At 44.7% G+C, this 17904-nt stretch overlaps 1 protein-coding gene across 7 annotated transcripts in view; it reads left to right on the top strand.

The window, feature by feature from the left end:
- SETX (senataxin) overlaps positions 1–17904 on the top strand; it is a 65583-nt gene that overhangs the window by 24071 nt on the left and 23608 nt on the right. For all 7 annotated transcript variants that reach the window (XM_040482718.1, XM_040482716.1, XM_040482717.1 and 4 more), the window contains 7 exons: positions 1156–1255; positions 8275–8448; positions 10561–10793; positions 11831–11998; positions 12481–12637; positions 17199–17300; positions 17509–17624. In XM_040482718.1, coding sequence (XP_040338652.1) covers positions 1156–1255; positions 8275–8448; positions 10561–10793; positions 11831–11998; positions 12481–12637; positions 17199–17300; positions 17509–17624 — 1050 coding nt within the window. The remainder of the gene's footprint in view (positions 1–1155; positions 1256–8274; positions 8449–10560; positions 10794–11830; positions 11999–12480; positions 12638–17198; positions 17301–17508; positions 17625–17904) is intronic.

Genomic DNA, 17904 nt, shown 5'->3' with positions numbered 1-17904 from the left:
TCCCCCCTGACCGGGATCGCCCGACAAAATACAAGATTCCCGTTAGAGAATCCGCCCTTCAGCTTTGGCAGGTTCTAGCACCAGATCCTGAAACTCAGCGATTCTTTCTCCAGCCGTGTCCAGTCTACCACTGAGCCCACCGGAGGCATCCTTCATCCCGACGGTGTTTCTGATCTCCGGCATTTCTTTTTGATTCTTGGAATTTGCATGCTCTGCTTTCCGCATTAAACTCTTAGCGTACTAATTATGGGGTTTTCGTTTGGTTTGGTTTTGTTTTAATTCCTTGTCTGGTCATTCCCGCTTCCCGGCCACATCTGCCTCTGGTTCTGGTGCTTATTCAGTCTCTTCAGACTGTGGCCTGTGAGTATACCTTATAATTCTTGTTGTAGGGTGGACATGATGTGCTAGGTGAAGGGAACAGCCAGCAGTAAGTGGGCCCTTGAGTAATGTGGCGGTAAGTTGAGGAGGGGGGATCGTCCCGTAAGCCTGCTTCCGCCTGTGGACCGTGAAGCGCACGCATGCTTCTCCGTTCCCTGCACGTCCTCAGGTGGGACAGGAGGGCCAGAAGGGGCTGCAGTTGGTTATTTCTCTTCCCTTCAGTCGTTCAGCTCTGGTAATAAAAGAGTTTCTGCAAGATCGAGCCTTTGCAAGATCAGAACGTTCTAGTATATTTCAAAGTGGTGTCTTTCTTCCTCCCTATGCTGGGAGCATGAGGGATGTTCTCCAGTGCTCACTGCGAGGGCCCGGAAGGCCTCCTAGAGGTAAAACTCCGCGAAGCGCGGGGTGCCCCTTATGGCCGGGTGCCCCTAGAGTCCTCGTCACTGAGTTGTCCACGCTGAGCCCCTGAGCGGCTTGTCGGTTCCAGTTCAGGGTTTCCTCCCCTGGCGTTAAGGTTTGTGCTCCCGTCATTTGTGATGATGTGAAGGGTTGTCGATTTCTCAGCTTGCTTTTTGTTGATAGGATGAAGTGGTGACTTCCGAGTTCCTCGCATGCTGAACTGGAAACCGGAAGCCACACGTTGATTTTTCATGTTTCTGTCGCTCGGGATTTTAGGTTCCACATTTCACTGTTGCTGGTTTGGGGGAGATTTTGCTGTTTAGCATTGGCTTTCCGGAATGTTTTTGCTTTCTTCATGCGCTTTTTTGTTGTGTATAGGTGGCACAGGAGTGGATCAGCTCTCCAAACAAAGAGAAGTTCTATCAGTTGCATGTACGGAAATTTCCTGCTGATTATAAAAAGTACTGGGAGTTTGTGGGTAAGTTCTTTCTTCTGTAACTTGGAATATATAATAATTGGAGCTTTCTATTTGGGGAAACCTCATTGTCGTTTGAAAAATTTGAGACCTAGGTTTCCTAAGCTGAATTCGTAACTTCTTCCAAGCATGTTTAAAGGCTTCGTTAACGAGGTTAGTTACTGGGACAGTTATGAATATAAAGTTCGCGGTTTTAACCATACTGTAACTAAGCACAGGCCAAGGTGGAAGCCGGACATGGAAGAGAGGGTGAGTGAAGGGGGCTTGACAGCGTTGGGGCGGGGAGGTGGGGGGGGGGGTGTTGTAAACAACAGGTGTATTGTTTATAGTTGCTCAGCATTACAGGCACTCAGAGCACGTCTCTATGCCAGTCAAAACAGTCGCACGTGTTAAGACTTTTGGTCCGTATTTGCCTTTGCCTAGTGAAAGGAGCATCATTTTGACTCCTGCCATGAAGTGTAAAGATAGACATCTCCCTCATGTTGCGAGTTTAAACTTCTTTTCCCCAGTTTTATGTATGAAAAACGTATCTCATTTGAGTTTATAGGGTTCGTCCCAAATCTTTCTGATCATTTGTATTCTTCAAGGGGGTGTGGGGATAAGTGTCTTTTCATGCCCCTTGTCCTTCTGTCTGTTAGGGATGTTGTTTTCTTCTTATAAGTTTGGGGTGTTTGGGTTTTTTGCTTTTTTTTTAATTATGATTTTACTGTTAGACATTTTTTTCAGTAGTTTTAGCCTGTGTGTCGGGTCCCCAAGACCGTCCCCAGGCTCAGTGTTTCGCTAGCATGACCCACAGGAATTAACATACACCCACGTTCGTGGCTGTGACTCTGATGGTGAGAGCGTACAGAGCAGGCTCAGCAAAGGGGAGCACGTGGGGTGAAGTGTGGACGACGCCAGGATCAAGCCTCTGAGAGTCCTCTCCCGGTAGAGTCACACAGGGTCTATTTAACTCTCGGGGCGCCTGGGTGGCGCAGTCGGTTGAGCGTCCGACTTCAGCCAGGTCACGATCTCGCGGTCCGTGAGTTCGAGCCCCGCGTCGGGCTCTGGGCTGATGGCTCAGAGCCTGGAGCCTGTTTCCGATTCTGTGTCTCCCTCTCTCTCTGCCCCTCCCCCGTTCATGCTCTGTCTCTCTCTGTCCCAAAAATAAATAAAAAAACGTTGGGGAAAAAAAAAAAAAATTTAACTCTCCCAGCAATGAATCGTAACAACACGTGGCATGTGAAATGTTACCTACTAGGGAAGCTGTTTTGTTTTGGTTTTTAGGGAAAAGAAATTTTTAATGTTTATTTTTGAGGGAGAGGGAGAGTGCACAGTGGGGGAGGGGCACAGAGAGAGGGAGACACAGAATCTGAAGCAGGCTCCGGGCTCTGAACTGCCGGCACAGAGCCTGACGCGGGGCTTGAACTCACCGACCGCGAGATCATGACCTGAGCCAAAGTCAGGCACTTAACGGACGAAGCCACCCAGGCACCCCTCAAACTCTTAAACCGTGAGATCGTGACCCGAGCCAAAGTTAGTCGCTGAACCGACTGAGCCACCCAGGCGCCCCCCCTACTAGGGAAGCTTGTTAGAGACTCAGCACCCCAAACACCCTCTGCCTAGCCTAAATTCGTGACTTCCAGAAGGAAAGCAGGTGTTTGGCATAAACCGTATTCTTTTTGCAAACAGTTTAGGTGCAGTTTAGGCTGACAGTTTAGGCTGACCTTTCGTCAGCAAATGACAGTCCCAGAACCTGGGGTCACAGGTGCCAAGGGCCACCCTGGTAAGCAGACCTAAGGATAGCAGCCTCGGGCATGCCACGTTAACTCTTAGACCGCATCTTATGAGCTGTGTCACTCTGATGTTTCCTCTGTGTTTCTGTGAGGGCATTTTTGTGGAGTCCCATATCCAGAAGTGGGTTGCGGCGTCTCGGTATGTGTGTGTTCAGGTTGCCTAGGTAGTACCCAGCCTGTTGTACGGCACTGGGCCCCGCCTCCCCCCCAAGAGTGTGGGAGAGTAGGTCTTTGCCAGTACGTTTGTACTGATTGTCGTTTACTTTTAGCCATCGTGCCGTGTTTCGATTGACAGCCTTGTGTGGTTTTATTTTGCTCTCTCCTTGTTACCAGTGAGAGGTTGAGCACCTTTTTATATATTTAGCAGCTGCTTCAATCATCTGTTTTGGGAAGTGCCTATTCAAGTTTCCTGTTAATTTTCTGTTACCTTTTTCTTCTTGATTTGTAGGAGTTCATTATGTAATTTGGATCCATGCCATTCTCTCAATTTGGCTTGTGTTTTGACTCCACAGATGTCTTTGAAAGTCGTAGTTTATTCTTCTCGAGAGTTTCTTTTATGTACATCTGGATGTATGTAATTAATCTTTACACCCACCGTGGGGCTTGAACTCACGACTCCAAGATCAAGAGCCACATGCTCTTCTAAACAAGCCACCCAGGCGCCCCTAGAATTTATTTTTAACGTAGTAAATGCATCTTTTTTTTTTTTTTTTTAAGTTCGTGTTCTGTGCCTCATTTAAGAAACCTTTCCCTGCTATAGGGCATAAACATGTTATCTTAACATCTAGAACAGGTGTCACCAAATTGCAGCTTGCAGATCTACCCCATATCCTGTTTTTGTACTGCTCTGGAGTAACTTTTGCATTTTAAAAGTCTTTGAATCGAAGATGGTGAATATGCAACAGACACTTAGGTGTGGCTTGGAAAGAAAAAGTTTGCAACCCCTTTTCTAGATGGCTCATTGTTTTATCAACCTGGAATTTATTTTCATGCATGAATGAGAACATAAGGGCCATATATTGTTTGTTTGTTTTTCCGAATGGAGATGTGGTTATCCCAGTGTTCCTTATTTGAAAGGACCACCCTCTTCATGCCCTGCAGCGCCGTATTAGCCATAAATCTAGTGTCCGTTTAACTCATGGGTTTTTTTCTGGATTCATATCTTCTTCGTCGGATCATCTTCCTACCCTGTTGCCCATATCACGTTGTCTGATTACTCAGTCCAGCTTTATAATAAATTTTTTTTTAACTTTATTTATTTTGAGAGAACCTGTGCAAGCAGGGGAGGGGCAGAGAGATGGGGAGACAGAGATCCCAGGCAGGCTCTGTGCTGTGAGCGCAGAGCGTGACACGGGGCTCGATATCGGGGAACTGTGAAATCATGACCTGAGCGGAAATCAAGAGTCAGAGGCTTAACTGACTGAGCCCCCCAGGTGCCCCTATAATGATCCTATAATACCCGGTGAACAGGTCCTTCTACCTTGTTTTGCCTTAGGAGTGCTCTAGCTGTTCTTGTCCTTTTGTGTTCCCGTATAAATCATTTGGCTTATTTGCAGTAATGTTTTTATAGTTTATGGAGAGATTTTGTAGATTTGTCTTTGCTTTGATTTTTTTGCAGGGAGGGGTCATTTGTAATTAAATTCAGGGAATACCTCTAAAAGATACAGACCTAAAAATTTATAAGAAAGTAACATTTTATTGCTTAAAATAGTAACAGTCATTCTTTAATATCGGGTAGCTAGTCAGTGTTCAAATTTCCAGTTTCCTCACATAACAGTTTTTTTCAGCCAGCTTGAAATAAGATCCAAACTGGGGCCATACTTTGACACCAGTTGAAATGTATTAACTATAATTTTCTCGTTTTTTTTTTCCACTTTGTAATTTATTTGTTGAAGAAGTTGAGTTGTTGATCCTTTAGAATTACTGTTACTGTCTTGTTGATTATGTCTCCCTGGTGTTGGTTAAGCATGTTTGCCATTTGTGTTTCCTGTAAGTCAATAGTTGTATCTGCAGGCACAATCAGATTCGAGTTTGATTTACTGTTTTTGGCAAAACTGTTTCATAGGTGGTGGCATGTTCCTTTTCCAGGAGGTGCATGAATCTCTGATTTCTTTCCGTAATATTTACAGCTGTTGATGCTTACTGCCTAGGTGAATTTATTAAAGGTACAGAATGCTGATGTTTTTATTTGATCATTTCTTCATTTATTAGCTGGAATAGTTCTTTTAAAAAAAAATTTTTTTTTTAAATGTTTATTTTTTGAGAGAAGGAGAGAGACAGAGCGCAAGCAGGAGAGGGGCAGAGAGAGAGGGAGACACAGAATCCGAAGCAGGCTCCGGGCTCCGAGCCGTCAGCACAGCTGAGCCACCCAGGCTCCCCCGGAATAGTTATGTAAAGACAAATTTCTCTCTATTATTCGGTTACTCTGTGGTATACTTCATAAAGAAAGGTAGAAAAGTTCTTGACTCTTGATCACTTTTCAAAATAATGAGTTAATTCACTACAAGCACTGGTGTTGACCATTGTGCTTTTTAAAAAAATTTCATAAATACATGAATTTAAGTATACTTGTGTTTCTAACCATTGTAATTCAAGCCCTTTAGATAGGACTCTGCAAGTCTTTGAGAGTTGGCCTGCTATCTGATAGGACCAGTATCCTCTCTGTTCTTTTATCCCGTCTCTGAACTTGCAGTTGCCTAAGTTAGCCTTAGCATCCTGTAGAAGAAAATGGTATTTCGGCGCTAATATAACATGAGGAGCATTTGGCTGGCTCAGTCGGTTGAGCGTCTGTCTGACTCTTGATTTCAGCTCAGGTCATGATCCCATGGTCGTTGAGATCGAGCTCCGCATCATCGGGCTCTGCGCTGGGTGTGGAGAGCCTGCTGAAGATTCCCTCGCTCCCTCTCCCTCTGCTCCTCCCCTGCTGGTGTGTGCGCACACACGTGCTCTCTCTCTCAGAGAAAAGAATAATATAATACGACATGATAACGCACTGTATGTGTGAACAAGTAACACAGGTAAACAGAAGAAAAGGTTGACAAAAAGATTGGAGAAGGATACTCATGCAAATTCAACTAAAAGAAGACTTGTTTAGCTCTGTTAATATCAGACTAAATAGACTGTAAGACAAAAAAGCATTATACGAAAAGGGAATCTTTCATGATGAGTTTTGTTCAACCGAAGATACGACAGTTCATAACACATATATATCTGAAAATATATTTATTTATTTATTTATTTTTTTCAACGTTTATTTATTTTTGGGACAGCGAGAGACAGAGCATGAACGGGGGAGGGGCAGAGAGAGAGGGAGACACAGAATCGGAAACAGGCTCCAGGCTCTGAGCCATCAGCCCAGAGCCCGATGCGGGGCTCGAACTCACAGACCGCGAGATCGTGACCTGGCTGAAGTCGGACGCTTAACCGACTGCGCCACCCAGGCGCCCCTCTGAAAATATATTTAAAGAAAAAACTGATAGAAGGAGATTATACTTTTGACACACATTGGAGACTTTGAACCATTAAATCAGAGGTGAATTAAAAAACACACACCATGAAATGAAATAGAAGTAAATGGACTTAATTATATATTAAGTTTATTACCTTTTGTTTTGGTTAAATACTTTTACTTTTTTCCCATTTTAACATTTCTTTTCATTTTTTCTTCCTGTTACTTTGGAAAGTATACCTCAATTTATACTTCTTTTGCTGTTTTAGAATAGTTAGGTGAAACTTACAACATGTACCTTTGATTTATCAGAGTCTACAGTTTTAATAGATATTTTAAGTGTCTCCATTGATAAGGCAAAACCTTTACAAGACTCTAATGTATCCATCCCCATGCCACTTTGTATGCTCTTGTTGTCATGTATTTTTAATTGTGTTTTTTTTAACTTTATTTATTTACTTTGAGAGAGAGTGCAGGCGGGGAAGGTGCAGAGAGAGAGGGAGACAAACCCAAGCAGGCTCTGTGCCGTCAGCACAGAGCCCTGTGCGGTGCTCAGACTCAAGGGACCGTGAGAGCATGACCTGAGCCGAAATCTAGAGTGGATGCTTAACCAACTGCGACACCCAGGCACCCCTTGCTTGTGTTCTAAACTGCGTGAAATTTAATCTGTAGCCCCCAGGACAGTCCTTTTTTGCTTATTGATTCTACCAGTTTGTATATTTCTTCTTTCCTTGGGCTTTGCTTATCGCTGGTGTGTGTCATTATCTCGGGAAAGTTATTTATAAAAATAATTGGAGGCCTGGGATGATACTGCCTTCTTCCAGAGAGGATTTCCTTTTGCCTCTACCAGGCTTCTGGGGGCACCTACGTTACGGGATCATCTTAATCCAGTTTTAAGGGATTGTGCTTTTGAAGCATCCAGGTGTTTGGAAGCCGGGCCGCGCAGCCCAGGTCAAGACGGGTTTGGTTCTGCTTCATCCTTGGGTGTGGTCCTTAGTCTCTCAGGGTCCCTATTCTGTGCAGGCCCTGGACGCCAGTTCTTGTCTTTTTAGTCCACCAAGGCCGTCCCAGGTACAGCCTGGCCCGTTGGCTGCCACTCCAAGAATAGTTCAAATGTTTCTAGGGGAAGTACAGGGCTGACTCCAGTGGGTTTCCAGATTCTTCTGGATCTCTCCGCACAGTAACTCTTCACTGTCGTATTTGGTCTCTGATGCCTTCAAACAGGTGTTTCTTATCTCACACATATTAAAATCTTGTTTTGCTTCAGTGGTTCAGCCTACCGGATCCCAGTGCCTTGTATTTCAGTTCAGTGTATTATTGCTGGGTCTGGCGGTTGGCACTGAACTTCTTTGTTCTAGTGCTTGCTCTGTTTTCCCAGCCCCAGATAGTTTACAACTGTCCTTTCCCCCTTCCCCCCTGAAATGCCAGCAGTAGGCTCAAAACTCTTACATATCCTTGGATCCGTTTTTTAGAGTTTCTCCTAGGATTTTGAAAACGAGGAACAAAAGAGAAAATTTCTTGGTTAAAAACGAAAACTACAAGGAAAGGAAAGCTATTAACTGCTTTGGAATATTACAGTGTTATTTATTTTGGCTTTTTAGCCATTGTTAAGAAACATAACCCTGTATGATCACTATTTGAACATGTTGACTGGCTTAGACCTATTATTTTAAAGTACGTTACAGTTTACTGGGTGCTGTAACTTGCTAGAACTTAGTACAAGGGTTTAACACCCTTTAAGTTAATCTTACGTAAAATAATTCTGTTAGAGTAAATGCCGACTTCTTCTTCTTTGATAGTTCATCTTGAGGAATGTGAACTAACTAAACAGCTGCATCCAAAGGAAAATGATTTGGTGTTTTTGGTTCTTGAAAAACAAAATGGAGAGAAGAAGAACACAGAGAGAAATCGCATGCCGGATCTCCACGAATATCACTGCGGTTATGTTCATAAATTTCGCCGCACTTCAGTCAGTAAGTAAATAATGAGACAGTAAGGAGAAATCTGTCAGAACTTCATGTTTTAATTTCCCTCTGAGACGTACTCTACTGGCCACGTTTGTTACGCGTGTACCAGACATGCATTTGCTAGCTTGATTATTTGTCATTCGGAGTTTTTTTTTTTTTTTTAGTTTTTCTAGATTCATCTGGGAAAGGCCCAGCACCTAACTGCTCTAGACTTATGATTTAAAAGCTTTCTTTTGTAACGTCCTCTCTTTCTGGTACATTCCTTCATCTGTCATTGTGATTATTATGAAACAATGTGCAGACCCTCTGTCTTCTATATCTTAAATCACGTTCCAGCCTTGGTTTTGTGGCTCATTGTCAATGAGAAGACCAAACATGTAAGTCGTTGCAAGGCGACTTGAAGAGTTTGCTGTTTCCGTTGCTCGCATCCCTTGTGTCATAGGGACTTCTCTCGTGGGAGGAGCAGAACAGGAGGAATGTCAGGTTGATCTAGCAAGGACCTGCTGCGTGCTGGACCCCGTGCCTTGTCCTTCCTGCACACGTTCAGCATCTTCCCCAAGGCCTTGCAGAGCAGAACTCTGTCTTCCCACCTGTCAGGACATCAGGGCTCAGGGATGTCATGTAACTTCTCGAAGGTCATTCTCAGTATTAAATGGTAGGCCCAGAACAGAAACCTGCGTTTGTTTGACTGCAGGGTCGTCCACGTTCTAGATCGCCTGGCAAGCGGCCTTTTTAACATTGCCGCTTTGTTAGTCTCAATTATGTGAAGAGAACACGATTTCATTATTCCTTCATTCACCTTCTTCCATCAAATCTTAAAAACTCCTCAGAGTTCAGCGTCCTGCTGCACCTGTGCTGGGCATGCCGCATTTATGTCCTCACTGTGGTCCGGCTCAGTCCTCCCTGTAGATGCATTTAGGGGAGCGGCGGCAGGGGGACGTGGCTTGATCTGTGCTTTTGACTCTCACAAGTAGTGACATTAGCCAAATTTAGATTTCTAAGATCGTCTCCCTCCAGACTCCTCGAGCGTCCCAACTATGTGACCTCTCTGTGTGCAGAGCTGTTAGACAAAAAGATCCAAAGAAACACTCCATTTTCTGCCTGACCTCTACTCCTCTGTTTTTCCATCTCAGTAAGTGGGATGCCTTTTGTTTTTTAGTTGCTCAGGCCCGAAACCTCAGTCATCCTGGATCCCTTCTTCCTCTCACACCCTCCATGCACACTCCGTCAGCAAATCCTGCTGACTCTCCCTTTGCGAGTATTTAAAATCCACGCCCCACCTCTGCTGCTGCATCCCGGTCCACACGACCGCTAGCTTTAACCTAGATGACCGCAGCGGCCACCGGAGCGGCCTTTTTGCTTCTGTGCTTTTCCCGTGGCACTGTATTCGTCATCCTGCAGTAAGAGCGATGCTTCTAAGGTGCAAGTCTGAGCACCTCGCTTGCCGGCACAGAACCGCCCTGTGGCTTTGTGCCTGACTCGGAACGGGGTTCAGAGCCAGTGTTGTGACGTGCGGAGCCGTGTAAAACGGAGCCCCGTTTCACTCTGTGACTCTGGCGGCACGCGTCTCCCTGCTTCTCCTTCCAGCGGCGCGAGGCTTCTTCCCGTGCCTGAGATACTCCAGGCGTAGCTCTGCTTCTTGGGCCTCACAGCTGCTGATTCTCTGCCACTGGCTCCCTCTCCCCAGACAGGGGCAACTGGCGGAACCGTCTGAGTGCGCCCAGCTGCACGGCGTGCTCCTTTCTTTCAAGTTGCTGCTCAGATACCGTCTTATCAGGAAGACCCTCCCGACTCTCCTGTCTACAGTGTCCCCTCCCTGACATCCCCCGTCAGTCACTTGTTCATCCCCTTTCTCTGCTTCCTTCGTAGTGCTTGTCACTGCCTGACATGTTTGTTTGGTTATCTGTGTCCCTCTTCTAGAAAATAAGCCTCTTGAGGACAGGAACACTGCCTGAGTCTCAGGAGGCTGTCGGTAAACTTGTGAGTGAATAACTTGAATGCTCTATCGTACAAAAAACATAGGTTATAAAATACATCATTCTGAATACACCATTCTTTGTAGCTGCCCGGCATTATTCACTGACAACTGAAACTGCTTTTTCTCCTTCTTGATAATAGTGCGTAATGGGAAATCTGAGTGTTCCCTTTCCATCCAGACTCAAGATAATTTGCCACTCAGTTTAAATGAACTCGTGAAATGCACTGTAATCAGTTCTCTGGTAACCACACAAAGGAAGTTGAAAGCCATGTCTTTGTTGAGTGGACGGAACCAACTAGCCAGAGCTGTTCTGAACCCAAACCCCATGGACTTCTGTACGAAAGATTTACTGACTACGACGTCTGAGAGAATCGTGAGTGATGGTTTAATAAGAACAGAAAGTCAGAGAATTGCATGTCAGTGTCAGAGCTTCGCGTTTTTATCTGCTGTATATTCCTGTTGTTGTGACAAAGACGTCCCGCTGTGCATGCACAGTGACATTGTTTCGTGCTTAATTGTCTTTAATACGGCACAGTATGTGCTGTGTTGTTACTCAGCTCACCTCGAGGAAAAAATGCGTAGTACAATAAAGAATCGAAGTTGTGCCCAAAGACCAGCATTCAATCGTTACATGAGCATCCTATTTAAATGCTCGTCAGCTGATTGCAGTTGAGAAGTAGGAGCAGATTAATAGAGCTGATTTGGCACGTGAATGATGGAGCGTTGGCGGGTGTTGTTGCAGGTACACAGATGGAGTTGCCACTTGGCATCAACGCGGATTTTCTCCCCGTGAGAGCTGTATGTTGGTTCCAGGAAATCAACGCGGACAAAGGCCAGGGAAAGGTGGCGGTGTTAGGGCCGCTGCTGTGTGCTGGGGCCTTCCTGTGCAGTGTGCATTCCCTGATCGCCCTCCAGGGGACCCCGGATGTCACGGATGGCCCAGGTGGAGGCTCAGGGAGCTTAGAGCTTTGGAGACCTCACCTGTGAGCGAAACTGGCTTTGAGACTTAGATCTGACCCCAAATCCATGTTCTTTCACTGTACCGCTTGGGTTAGGAAAGTCTGGGAATGTTTTTTTTACTAAGGAAAGAATGAACTAAAATGGGAAGGACCAAAGAATAAATAGAAGGAAACTGTAGAACAGTTTATTGCGATCATCTCTGTAAGAATCACGAATAAAAATACTGTTGCAGTATTTGTAGATGGGCTGAAGCCTGTAGACACTGCTGAGTAACTTCCTTTATGGTAGCGATAGTGGTTCTTTAGATTAAAGGTGACTTTGGGGTCTTGGTCGATCATAACCGAAGCTTCTGTCTGGTAAAGGTTGGAAGACATTGCAGTGGAGGTTTGTCTTCCTCTCCCATGCCACTCCAGGAAGAGCAACTCATTCCCACTCCTGTCTTTTGCATAGATCGCCTACTTGAAAGATTTCAACGAAGACCAAAAGAAAGCGATAGAAACTGCATACGCCATGGTCAAACACTCCCCATCAGTTGCCAAGATCTGTTTGATTCATGGACCACCTGGAACAGGAAAATCAAAAACTATCGTTGGCCTCCTGTACCGCCTGCTGACAGAGGTAGAGTGTGTGAGGGCCGCCAGTGCTGTTAGCCGAGCGCGTCATTGCCCTTGAATTAACTGACACGTGCAAATAACTGCCAGGGGTCTTTTCCCTGCACTTTTGTGGATCTTTTCAGCGACCTGTCCTGTGTGACACTAATCTGAAGGGCTGGGATGGTGGCCTCCTGGCTTTATTGTGGGTCACGTCTAATGCAGAGAAACTGTGTGGAATGCATTCCTGGGCTACACTTGGGTTGGATTGAATACACAGTAACATAAGCGGAGAGTGAGGAGAGGCTCAGAGAAGCTATGATAAAATGTTACGTTTAGAGGCAATCTAAACGTCCGTGTAAGATGTAGGTGCTGTTTTGTATTTTTAACTGTTTACGAAGAGAACTTTGGGATATGTGTGGAAGTAGAGAAAAACTGGAAAATTCTGTGCCCAAGCTCATTAGTATTTCTTGTTGTCTGTCTTTTCGGCGTGTGTGTGTCCAATTGTAGAACCAGAGGAAGGGGCGTTCGGATGAAAACTCCAATGCCAAAATCAAACAAAACCGTGTTCTTGTGTGTGCGCCTTCCAACGCGGCTGTTGATGAACTTATGAAAAAAATCATCCTCGAATTTAAAGAGAAGTGTAAAGACAAGAAGAATCCTTTGGGTATGATCCTTCTATGGGCGTTTCATTTGTTTTTGGTTTTGTTTTCATTGTTTAGTGTGGGCCGTTTTGTTTTTGTTTTTTTTTTTTTTTTAATTTTTTTTTCAACGTTTATTTATTTTTGGGACAGAGAGAGACAGAGCATGAACGGGGGAAGGGCAGAGAGAGAGGGAGACACAGAATCGGAAACAGGCTCCAGGCTCTGAGCCATCAGCCCAGAGCCTGACGCGGGGCTCGAACTCACGGACCGCGAGATCGTGACCTGGCTGAAGTCGGACGCTTAACCGACTGCGCCACCCAGGCGCCCCTAGTGTGGGCCGTTTTGAATGCGAGCCACTTCTGGTAATAACTTCTGCTTGGGGCTGTGGCCCATACGTGCTCATTGATTCATTGAGCACATTTTGTTGAGCACTTACTTACTCTGTTGCAAGGCACTGTGCTCAGTGCTGAGGTTTCAACAGGGAGGCCTTCCAAGAGACAGTAACGAGGAAGTGGATCAGTGGACAGTTAGAAACAAAGCCGTATGTTCTGTAAGCGGTAAAATGTGGATACTTGGCAAACATCTTAGAGCGGCCCTTGGTTTAGTCTCGGGGCGGGGGGGGGCGGTTAGGGAAGACTTCTGGGGGACGTGCCGTCTGAGATGAAACCTGCAGAGCAATCAGGAGTTAGCCGTGGGAAAGGGTTGGGGGCCTGTGGGGAGCTCCTGAAGTTACTCTCCATAAAAATGACCAGAGGCGAGAGAACATTGCCATGCAGTAGAGCTAGACCGAAGTTAGCTCCGCCAAGGTGCGGTTTGGGGATTTGTTTACTGTCCTATTTCCAGTGTGATCTAGCAGCGAGGGGAAGTACTGGTTCGTGAAACCTGTTTCGTCGGGCAGGTGCGTCGGTTGTACTGGGTCTCGAGATCAAGCATACTTCATAGGATCGGTCAAGGTCAAGGGTTTATAAAAGCGCTGCTCTAAGCGAAGGAACACCGTGCAGTGAATATGTTGGGTTGAAGGACTTGTGCATCTTCAGTTTTGTAGATAGTACCAGATTCTTCCCAAAAGTGGTTGTAGCAGTTGACACGCCCAGGAGCAGCTCCCACGCACATGCAGTGGTGTGGTTTTAACACGCCTGTCCCTTCCCTGACCAGCCACGTGAGGGCGGCACTCGGGCCTGTGTGGACAGGGCAGCAGGGCCGGGGCCAGGCGAGGCCAGCCAGCAGCCAGGGTGCAGTTTGAGCTTTCTTAGAAAACGTCTTGTGGCCACAGGAGAGAACCGTGTTCTTTCCCATTGCCTTCATGTTCCGCTCCTGTTACTCCTTCCAGCCGCCCCGAGCCTCCTTAAAGAAAGGCCTGGGACACCTTTGCCGTTCAGTATGGTGTCGGTTTCTGGGTTTTAGTCTTCACCCTTTATCGGGTTAAAGCAGTTTCCTTTTTCGTTCCTTTTTCTTGTGAAGGGCTTTTGGGGTTCATTGCATGCATTTTTCTAGTTGCATCTGTTGAAAATGATAATGAAACTTTTCTTTAGTCTGTTGTTGTGGCAGATTGCAGTGTTTATCTAACGTTAAAATGTCTTGGGTTCCTAGAGTAAGGCCAGCTTGGTCACGTATTATGATTTTTTAACATGTTGCTAGATTGCTGGTGTTTTATTTAGGATTTTAAAATTAGTACTCCTAAATGAGGCCGGCCTGCGATTTTTCTTTGTCATATCTTTGGTTTTAGTTACACTGACCTTAAAAATGGAATTGGGGAGAATTTTTGTGTTTATTCTTTGGAATGTTTTATATACGAAAGAGATTATTCCTTGAAGATTGATTTGTTTATAGTGTTTGTTTATTGTCTTTTTTTTTTTTTTTTTTTGACAGAAGGGTAAGTTTCAATATGGTGTCTAAACGTCCTTAACTGTTACATGTCTATTTAGGGTTTCTATATATATATGTATATTTTTATTTTATTTTATTTATTTATTTTTTTTAATTTTTTTTTCAACGTTTTTTATTTATTTTTGGGACAGAGAGAGACAGAGCATGAACGGGGGAGGGGCAGAGAGAGAGGGAGACACAGAATCGGAAACAGGCTCCAGGCTCTGAGCCATCAGCCCAGAGCCCGACGCGGGGCTCGAACTCACGGACCGCGAGATCGTGACCTGGCTGAAGTCGGACGCTTAACCGACTGCGCCACCCAGCCGCCCCTATATGTATATTTTTAATGTTTGTTTATTTTTGAGAGAGAAACCAGAGTGTGAGCGAGGAGGGGCAGAGAGAGAGGGAGACACAGAATCCAAAGCAGGCTCCAGGCTCTGAGCTGTCAGCGCGGAGCCCGATGTGGGGCTGGAACTCACGATCCCTGAGATTATGCATGACCTGAGCCAAAGTCGGACGCTTAACCGACTGAGCCACCCAGGCACCCCAGGGTTTCTGTAATTTTACTGAATTTGGCTAATTCATGTTAGCCACTTCCTCAGAAAGTGGCTAATATCCATGAAAAATTTACACTTCCTCTTAGGTGTTTTAAAATATACTGGCAAAAAGTTGCTCATTGTAGTCAAATTTAAAAAATCGCCACTGTATTTTGATTGGGTCACCTTTGTCATTCCCTGTTTTATGTATGTAGTCTCTGAGTCCACACGTGACATGGGCGGGCCTATGGTTGGAAAGTCCTGGGAAAGAATTTAGTTTTTCCCAGCTAAGTCCATTCACTTCTTCTTCCCATCTCTTCCAGGCCCTTTTCCTTTCTAGCAGGCTTTAAAATTCAAGCCTCCGTGATAAAATTTCTGTACCTTCACTGGAATGGTAGTTTTGCCAACGTAGACATTTGGCAAACTCTCAGTAGAACTAAAGATTTTTAGGGGCGCCTGGGTGGCTCAGTTGGTGGTTGGGCGTCCGACTTCAGCTCAGGTCATGATCTCACGGTCCGTGAGTTCGAGCCCCACGTCGGACTCTGTGCTGACAGCCCAGAGCCTGGAGCCCGCTTCAGATTCTGTGTCTCCCTCTCTTCTCTGCCCCTCCTCTGCTCATGCTCTCTCTCTGTCTCAAAAATAAATTAAAAAAAAAAATTTTTTTTTTAAATTTAAAGATTTTGAAATCTCTATTTTTTTTTAATGCTTATTTTTGAGACAGAGAGACAGAGCATGAGCGGGGGAGGGGCAGGGAAGGGAGGGAGGGGCAGGGAGGGGAAGACACTAAATCCGAAGCAGGCTTCAGGCTCTGAGCCGTCAGCACAGAGCCCAACGTGGGGCTTGAACCCACGGACTGTGAGACAATGACCTGAGCTGAAGTTGGATGCCTAAACTGACTGAGCCACCCAGGCGCCCCATACATCTCTGTATTTTATTGAACGTAAAGTAAAAAATTCTGAGCACCCAGACGGTGCCAGCCCCAACGTATCCTGTCCCTCAGGGAAGCCACAGCAGCCTGGGGTCTTGTAGCTCTGGTTTTGAGCTTTCTCTTTGTTTCTGGCCTCTGGGAATTTGTCTCCCATCTCTATGAGCTCACCCTGCAGTTGAAAGGACGTCTGTTATAGTTTTAGTTTGTGGAGCATTTCTAGATGTTTATCATGGGTGAGTTTCCAGGTAATTCCATCCACCTTTCTCATGGAAACAGGAAAATTGGCAGTTTTGAAACCTTCAAGCAAATGTTAGCCAGAGAAGAGGGCTTCACGTTTAGAAGAATGAGCTGAACTGGGAACAAAAATATGTCGTAGATAACTGTTTCATAAGTCCTTCATTCATTCAACCTATACTTCCTGTACTTAACCTGCTGGCCACTGTTGGAGCCAGTGACCAAAACAAAACCTTGTTCCCAGGCAGGAGATTAACAATAAACAAATAAGTACGTGATGTGTCACATTCAGATAAGTGCTAATAAACTCCGCGTGATCACTGTAATTTAGCCCGATGATGGAGCGGGTGATGTTTAGATGAAATAATATATAAACCGCGGTAACCTAAAATGAAAGTGTGGTTAATAACAAGCTGTTTAAGTGATGCTTACAGCTCTTGGAATTACCTACTCCACAGAATTTCCAGCATCTTTGTATCCCTTAGATTCTGGAGTTAGCAGTGTGATGTTGTGATGTGGAGGAGAGTTTCAGAAACATCGTTCTGAGTATTCTGCCGACCGAGGAGGATCTGATAGTAAAATATGATTCTGCCTTGGAAGTTCAAATATGTGTTAACATCTGAAAGTCTTTGTCCATCTGAAACATCCTGAGGTTAAGAAATCTTATTTTAACTCCCCTTTCCCCAAATGTATTTTACTGTGGAATGGACGGAACACAGGTTGAGAAATGCTGGTATAATTGAATCTCAAGTTTGTAACGTACTGCGTATGCAGCCTCCGAAGCTTTTGTTGGGTAGAAATGTAGAAATGGTAAGTACTCGCTTTGAGAGTGGTTGTGAAGCGTATCTAATGTGTATGAATCCTGTAGTGTACTTTCAGGCGTCTAGTTGATTGATGATTAATCTTAGCTCCCTTCTCTGATTGTTAGTATGCTTGCTTAGAAATAGATATTATGAGATAGGATGAACAGAGACTGGCAGTGTTGTTATTATTCTCTAAGTACGATTTTTTTATCAACAGGAAACTGTGGAGATATAAATTTAGTACGTCTGGGTCCAGAAAAGTCTATTAATAATGAGGTCCTAAGATTTAGTTTGGACAGCCAAGTTAACCACAGAATGAGTAAGTACTAATTGAGGCACGTACTAATGTTACTTCTATTTCCTTTTATATGATAGGTAATATCTTGGGCATTAAAGGTAATTTGGAGACATTTGAAATAGAGTAGCTTCGAGAACTAGTTTTTTTCCTCATTGTGTATGCATATGTGTATATAGTTGTCAGAATTAGCTTATTCTTTTCTTTTTTTTTTTTTTTTTTTTTTTTTTAGAAAAAGACTTACCTTCTCATGTTCAGGAGATGCATAGAAGAAAGGAATTTCTGGATCATCAGCTAGATGAACTTTCCCGCCAGCGTGCTTTATGCCGAGGTGGAAAGGAAACACAGGTATCTCAACATTTCTTGATTGATGTTTTCTAATAGCTGATAGGTACGTAAGTTAGCATGGAGTATGTGATATCATTTGTTTATCGCGGGATAGCTGAATCTGTGTATGAAGATGTATACAAAGGCGGTATGCCTTATATCAGGGATTAATGACCTTCATCTGGAAAGTAAAGGTCGTACATAATTTAGACTTTGCAGGCCATATGGTCTCTGTGTCAGCTACTCAACTCTGCTGTTGTAGCCCAAAAGCAGTGATAGAGAATTCACAAACAAATGGATG

The sequence above is a fragment of the Herpailurus yagouaroundi genome, unplaced genomic scaffold, assembly GCF_014898765.1.
Source record: "Herpailurus yagouaroundi ecotype Mexico unplaced genomic scaffold, PumYag 160, whole genome shotgun sequence".
Taxonomy (NCBI): domain Eukaryota; kingdom Metazoa; phylum Chordata; class Mammalia; order Carnivora; family Felidae; genus Herpailurus; species Herpailurus yagouaroundi.
The sequence above is the reverse complement of the archived record's forward strand: the minus strand, read 5'-3'. Positions and strand labels throughout refer to the sequence as shown.